Source organism: Vollenhovia emeryi, unplaced genomic scaffold (genome assembly GCF_000949405.1).
Source record: "Vollenhovia emeryi isolate VEMERY1.0 unplaced genomic scaffold, V.emery_V1.0 DF939161.1, whole genome shotgun sequence".
NCBI lineage: Eukaryota > Metazoa > Arthropoda > Insecta > Hymenoptera > Formicidae > Vollenhovia > Vollenhovia emeryi.
The window spans coordinates 1,239,190-1,246,588 of record NW_011967205.1 but is presented as its reverse complement, the minus strand read 5'-3'; the positions used below and the strand labels follow the sequence as shown (position 1 = coordinate 1,246,588).

Sequence of the window (7,399 nt, the reverse complement as noted above, 5' to 3'; positions counted from 1 at the left end):
TGACCCGCGGCGCTGGCCCGCCCGCCGGCGGCCGCCACGGCCGCCCGCGCCGACTGTTTATCAAACGCCCTCCGCCCGAGTTTGGTTATGTCGTGCCCCCCCGCAGGCGGTCGATACCGTTCTCGCTCAATTTCCCGTCGTCGCCGATTTCGCCGTCGTCGCCCCGCGAGGCCACCCTCGGGCGTCCGCGTCCACCCCCCCTCACGCCGTCGACCTGCTCGCGGTCTCGCTTCAACCCAATCGCCGCGAATGCCTCGGCCGTTGTCCCGCGGCCCGAGCCTGGGTACACGTACGTTTTTTTTAAAACTTTCCCGGTTTCACTCTTTCGCGCGGTGTAGATTTGCACGCGCGTCCGAGACTCGTTGCCAGCCTTCGCTGGCGACACGCAATTATCGGAGTAATTCTTACAGGGAGCGTTAATAGCCGCGTCTGTAGTTGACCAAGCTGCGTACGACACAGCGTTTCAATTCCGAGGGAATCACTTGTATGTCTCAGTCGCACGTAGGACACGCAGATTGATTTCGAATGATTTCGCCCAGGTGAATCCGCGGAGGCTTTGCTGTCCATAAAAAATGGTGGCTATCCAGCTGTCGATGAGATCAAGACCGAGATAATGGACGAGGATATGATGGACATGGATGAGCAGCACAATTCAAATCAGTCGATGGATCAGCAAATGGACACGGAGGAGTCGGAGCCGATTCCGGAGCTGGGACCTGCGGCTCTGGGGCTGCAGAGGGTAGGCGCTCAACCGCCCTCCAAACCAAATCCCCCGACCCAGCCGGTGCAGGTGCTGAATCGCAGAGGCATGCCAGCGAGAATCAGGAAAAAGAACAAGCTATTCTACGACGACGTCTTGATCAATCATCCGCACCACAGGTGAATTGCACGCCTCGCGCCTAGAAATAGAGATTAGTGTTAATTCGATGAACAACAGACTTTACTGGTTCATTAAACGTGTGATAATTTTACGTAGAATCAAGAAGGACCCTTCGGCGGTAGACGCGAAGCAATCGCCGAAAAAGATGATGCGGCCGTCGCCGGTGAAGAGGCAGGCTAAGATAGCGACCACGCCGAAGAGTACAAGTTCATCTTCGCAACCGGTAACCCCTGTGACGACTCCGGTCAAGCAGGAGAAGGAGCCCGACAAGCTGTCGCAACTTGCATCGCCTGATCGTAAGATAGGGCAGAAAATTGGCATGAGACTGAGAAACTTGTTGAAGCTACCGAAGGCGCATAAGTGGGTCTGTTACGAGTGGTTTTACAGCAATATTGACAAGTACGTGCAAACGTAACACGAAATAATACTGAGATACATACAGCTACATTACTAATAGTATTGGAGAAATAAGTCGGTTTTCCTAATATTGTAAAACAATGTTTGGCGCAGGATATTGTTCGAGGGCGACAACGACTTCATGATTTGCTTGAAAGAATCGTTTCCGCAATTGAAGACTCGCAAACTCACGCGCGTGGAGTGGTGCAAGATCAGACGGATGATGGGCAAGCCGCGAAGATGCTCGCAGTCGTTCTTCGAGGAGGAGAGACGCGAGCTGGAAAGGAAGAGGCAGAAAATACGGATGCTGCAGCAGAGGAAGACTGCGGATATAACGAGTTGCAAGGACCTGCCACCTGAGATACCGCTGCAATTGGTGATCGGCACGAAAGTGACGGCGAGGTTGAGGAAACCGCAGGATGGCTTATTCACCGGGAGCATCGACGCCGTTGACACCAGTAATAATACTTACAGAATTACGTTTGAGAGAGCCGGACTTGGGACGCACAGTGTCCCCGATTATGAAGTTCTGGTATGTCGCTTGTACTCTCCGAGAAAAATGTTAACGATTACATTCACAAATTAATGTACAATTTATTTTCCGCTAGTCCAACGAATCACCGGAAACGATCAGCCTGGCGTCGTTCTCTCAAAAGTTCAGACCGCGGCCTTTGCAATACGTACCTTCCTCATCATACATGATGAAATTGTCCCCGCGATTGACCAACGATCCTTTGATATCCAATGCCTCTGTGTCCATTCCAAAAAAGACGAATACTGGTGGTACAGTAAACGGTTTTCCACTCAAGTTACTCGAACTTATGGTCAAAGTGAATAAGATATTAACAACTAAGAAGAATAAAATAAAGAAATTGAAGGAGATGAACGGGGAAGCTGAGAAGAGACGCTCCTTAGGTGAATCGCTTCCTTCCGATTTCGAAAAAAAATACGCAGGGTACGATTAGCTAAGTACATAAAAAAACTGTGTTGATAAAAAGTATTTAAGAGATACCTAATTTAAATGTCGTGTCATGTCTTTGATATACTGTATCTTCGTTTTTAGAATCATTGTCGAATTGGAGAGAATGAATGGAGCTCTCCAAGATTTTTTGAACGAAATACAAGAATTGTGTCAGGAAATGGCACCCGAACCGAGCGTGGCGGCGATGTTAGCTCCGTCGCATCTTCGAGAGAAGTGCAAGCAAGAAGCGGCAGATATGGTCGCTAAAAATAACGTAATAAACGATAAAGCACCAGGAAAAATGAATCAATTGGTAACAGATTTGACTGCGCTGATGTTACAAGTGAAAGTAAGATAAACAGATATTTCCTGCTAAATTAATTTTGCTCTTTACTTGTCTGATACTAAAAACTTTTTTTCTATTGCAGAGCTTATCGGACTCCGATCAAAACGCATACGAGCTCAAGGTATTGCAAGGTACTATGGAACAGATCAGATCGAAACTCAGTCCGCAAAATCAACAAGTGTTTCAAAACTGTGTAGAAATTCATATGCAGCACATCCAAGTAGGACTAGGACAGATGAGTTCCCTAACGCCATTTATGGTGCAAAGAGTTTGAAGATAAAGCAAAAACTATCTCATGAAGTGTACAGTATAACAGACGATCACGGCATCACGAATATTTTTTAGAAAGCAAGAAACTAACTCTGTATTTTCTCAACTCTTATATAGATCATATTAATAATATATTGCCACGTAAAGTACATGTCTACACAATATACACATATGATTTAAGCAAGTATATAGTTTTGTATATACAGAATATACATATTTGTTCTTAAATTTCTTTAATAACTTGTGAAGCATGTAGAAGAGTTCGTGTACTGTTGGCTAATATTACTGGAAGATATTAAATCTTCTACCGGAGAGCTATCTAAGAATGTTCGTTTTTCATATTTTTATGTACTGTATGTATCATTCAATTCATTTAGACATAAACATATATAAACGGCAATTTACTGTCAAGATAATTGCAATATTGCTATGTGCGCGAATAATAAAATTAAATTCCTTTAAACTCTAAAAAAATGTTCAAACTTGTATATATACTATCGGTTTATATAGATAATTCTATACTTTGTTATAAGAGAGAGGCTCTTCTTAGTGCAAACGTAAATTAGAAGCTTCAACTAAGTATAAGATATCTGTTGTTAAGAATAAAGTGTCTTTTATCTACTTGCATATAAACATCAGTTTTGCTATTTTTCTCGCCAATTTTATCACAAAAAGATTTCTATATATACTTCATTATATTCGTTCAATATATATATTTCTCATATAATTGTCTATAATTCGAATCACGTAATCCGAAGAAATTTACTTTTGATTGAAAAAAAGAAAGTTTTGTAGTAAAATAATTTTGTATAATTAGATATATGTATAACAAATGTATTAATAAAGTGAAAGAAAATATTGAAAATTTATAACTCTTCAACTTGCGAAAGATGATCATCTCCTGGCTCTGAAATGTTCATTGATTTTCGGATGTGTAACTTATATATACATCTCGCAATACGTAAATTCCATTCAAAATACAATGTAATGTTAGTAGAGCTATGTCAAGTATTTTTTTATCTATTTTGTACAATTACTACAGATAAGTCAAGGAATTTGTTTCATAAAATATCAATCAATTCTCCATGTGAGCTATAATGGTTTTGCACTTCTAATTCTTCTGTAGTAGTACAATTACGTCTGTAATTAATAGCACAGTACATCTTAGCTGTTAAAAGCATAAACTGCCTCACTCATAATATACACTACTGTATGTCTACTATGTACATATATTTCCAATTATTATTATTATTACATTATTGATTACAATTGCAACACTCATTCCGACGTTGAATGGATCATACATGTAGATACATTAAACTTAGAGAAACAATTGAATTTTTGCATTTCTCACTGAATACAATCTAATGAACAAGATAAATAATTACATTTTTACAATATCTGTAAATGAAGAAACAACTGGAAAAGTGATTAAAAATATATATCCCAGATCTTTTTCGTTCATTTCCTATAACCGTGTTCCTAAAGGATTACAAAATTTATGGAATGATGAGTTAAGTTCGACACGAAACCTTTGCGATGATTAATAATGAATAAATTTTCCATTACACGTCGATTCACTTCATTTCTCGCAAGATAATGTAAAAAAAATGTCTTTGTTCGCATACCCAAGTTTTGCGTAATTTCTTTTCTACTTTTTATGCTTATCCAATGCTTCCAGTAACTCATCCGCGGCTTCACTAGTTTTCACTCTTAACAGCACTGGAATTGGTGGCGGTAGGGAATCTGGCATCGGTAAGCAGACCAACATTATCGTGTTCTTGTTCATGCGCTTCGTGGGAATGCCTTGAGTTAACAGGGTATTGAGTAACAAATTGCCCAAAGCAGTGTCGGCACGTACTATTAATTGCGTCTTTCCGTTCGGCGTCGGTTTCAGATACAACATCCCGATACCTCTGTCACTAAAATTGTCGTCTTTCTTCACGAAGACTTTACACCTGTAAAAAAAAAGGGTTACAATTGTTAATCAAGTCGCTGCAGTAATAAAAATAATTATACTATTTAAAAAGCTGCGCGTAATTTTTATTTTGACATTTGCATTATAGTTTAAAAACCGCAATTACCTTTGTTCATAAGTAGCACCTTCTTCGGACACTGGTTTAAAATCTGGCTTCGGCGGTTCCTCGTCCTCTTCTTCCTTATTTTCATCGTCGGCCTTGTCCTCGGAGTCCTGCGGCTTTACCGCTTGGGGAGCAAACGAAAATGGCTTTGCGCTATAAATTACAAAAATATACTTTCGCATCTCGTCTAACACGAGATAGACAAGTTAATGAATACATTACCTTCCGAAACTAAATCCAGCGGTCACGTTGCTGGCGGTGGAACTCTGGCCGAAACTAAAAGTGGGGAAGGTAGGGGCGACAGGTTTTGCGCTGGACTTGGTTTCCTTCTCCTCGACCGCATTTCCACCGTCCGAAACGGTGGGTTTATGTAAGAAGGGGTTACTTTCCACACTCGTGTGGCTAAATATACTCTTACCAGCGACGCTCGGTTCTACGCTTCCAAAAATGGAATTACCCTTATCAGAAATTATATCCGCACTACCGAATATCGACTTGGAACTTTCTTTCTGCTCCGCGTTACTGAATATTGACTTGGTATTCGCAGTAATATTGGAAAAAATCGACTTGTCAGGCTTCCATTCCGTTCCCGCGGTCAAAGTAGGCTTCGTATTCGCGTTTAAACTGCCAAAAGGCGCCTTTTCCGGCTTCTCCTCGCTCACGTCCTGCTTACTATCGCTTTGCGCGGGACGCTGCGACGTGTGCTCCGAAGTGTGCGACGTCTGCGCCTTGGCGCTCTCTTCTTTCAACGTCATCTCCTTCAGATATCTCTCGTAGTCCTTAAATATAGGTGTCAATATACAAAACGGATTCGAATCTACGTGACTCTTTATCCACATGGTGACGCTCTGGTTCAGTCCCTTCAGTTTCGCGTAATATTCCGCCGAGTGACTCGGCTTCTCCATCTCTTGCTCGAACGAGACGTTCTTGCTCACACTCGAGCTCGACGGCATCTGCAACTTGGCGCTATCCTCTCTTTTGTCCGCGTCACCTTTGGGAATCTTGGCAGAGCCGTTGCTCGCAATCTGCCTGCTACTCTTATTTACAGTTGTCGCCGACGCTGTGGGTGTAGTCGTGCCGGAAGCGGTGCTGGTACCAGCCAGAAAATTGAACGGTGACACACTCGTCGCGGGAGCGGCAGTTTTGAAACCCGCGAATGTTCCGAATGCACTTTTCTTAGGCATGCCCTGAAACAGTTGCAGCACAGCGGTGAAACGCGATTGTACTCGAGACGCAAGATCGTTGGAACGCACACGCTTACATCCTGCGACGGCAAGCGGCGCCTCGCTGTCTTTATAACCCTCTTCTCGAGTATATCATTCGACGCCAGCACAAACGTGCCCGCGTCCTCCGGCTCGTTCTCCTCATTCCAGTTGTCGTGATTCAGTTCTGTTGTCGCAGTGCGCTTGCCTGACATCTCTGCTATCCTGGTGAACTCTGCGCGCAAGAAGAACAAGATGAGGGCGTACTAATAACAACGCGTCACCTGAGATACAAGAGAAAAAACCTCCAACGATCTTTCTACACCTGAGGGCGATCCTGCTTGTGGCTCATCCGAGTGGAGAAGTGTACACGGGCATTTTAGTATGATTCTCATCCCTGTTTAAAATATTAGATAGAACGTGATCAGGTTACATTAGATCACACGCAATTTTTATAAGACTCCTATTTATTTACACTAAAATTACAATTGTAATCTAATATAATCTGATCGTATTCTGTTATTTCAAGTGTGATTTTCGAGTCTATTAACAGTCTCGATACGGCAATTTTTGTCCTCAGGCTGCTTTTCTTTTTGGGAGACACAAGTTGACACACTCGAGCACTGTGCAGTGGCGAAGATTTAAGGAACAAGATTTTAAGAAAAGGTTCTGTCGAAAGAAGATTCTATCGAGATACTCGGAACAGATGCGTTCTTCGGTCGAAAACACACTCCGACTCTCCTCCCGAGCAGAGTTGAAGGCTGCTTTTCTTTTTAGAGAATACAGTCGACGTTTTTTTACACAAATCGACTCATGTCGCTTTAAAATTTAGTTCAAACTCAATCGACACTCTTCGAGTCTGCTCGGGAGGCGAGTCTGAGTGGGTTTTTGACTGAAGAACAAATTTGCTCCGAGTATTTCGTAGAATCTTTTCTTAAAATCTTGTTATTTGAATCTTTGCCACGTGACAGTGGCAAACTGTGCTCGAGTGTGTTAACTTGTGCCGATCGAGGTTGAATTAAATTCCAAATGGAAAGCGACATGTGTTGACCTGCGTTAAAACCGTCGAATGTGTTCTCTAAAAGGACAGCAGCCTGACTCGGGCGATCCTGCTTGTGGCTCGTTCTCAGGCGTAGAAAGAGCACAATGTATTCGACAACGTGAACTTGCGTGAGCGAAACGCCACAGACATCTGTCAAGGCTGGCCTACAACACATGGAGTAAGCTGGAGTAAGGAGTAGGAGTAAGGAAATAAATCCATTT

General features: G+C 42.7%; 2 protein-coding genes across 2 annotated transcripts; one reads left to right on the top strand and one right to left on the bottom strand.

The window, feature by feature from the left end:
• The first annotated feature begins 234 nt into the window (after window positions 1–234).
• LOC105564624 (protein lin-9 homolog) lies at window positions 235–3,486 on the top strand. Its single transcript, XM_012017140.1, has 7 exons — window positions 235–289; window positions 540–879; window positions 977–1,279; window positions 1,391–1,808; window positions 1,885–2,231; window positions 2,340–2,586; window positions 2,666–3,486. The coding sequence occupies exons 1-7, from the start codon at window positions 250–252 to the stop codon at window positions 2,855–2,857; spliced, it is 1,887 nt and encodes a 628-aa protein (XP_011872530.1). The 5' UTR covers window positions 235–249; the 3' UTR covers window positions 2,858–3,486.
• A 456-nt stretch (window positions 3,487–3,942) lies between these two features.
• LOC105564625 (nuclear pore complex protein Nup50) lies at window positions 3,943–6,613 on the bottom strand. The gene is made up of 5 exons (XM_012017141.1): window positions 6,462–6,613; window positions 6,196–6,371; window positions 5,157–6,121; window positions 4,938–5,087; window positions 3,943–4,811 (listed from the first exon to the last, which is right to left on the bottom strand). Exons 1-5 carry the CDS (start codon window positions 6,529–6,531, stop codon window positions 4,505–4,507), a joined length of 1,668 nt encoding a protein of 555 aa, XP_011872531.1. The 5' UTR covers window positions 6,532–6,613; the 3' UTR covers window positions 3,943–4,504.
• Between the last annotated feature and the right edge of the window lie 786 nt (window positions 6,614–7,399).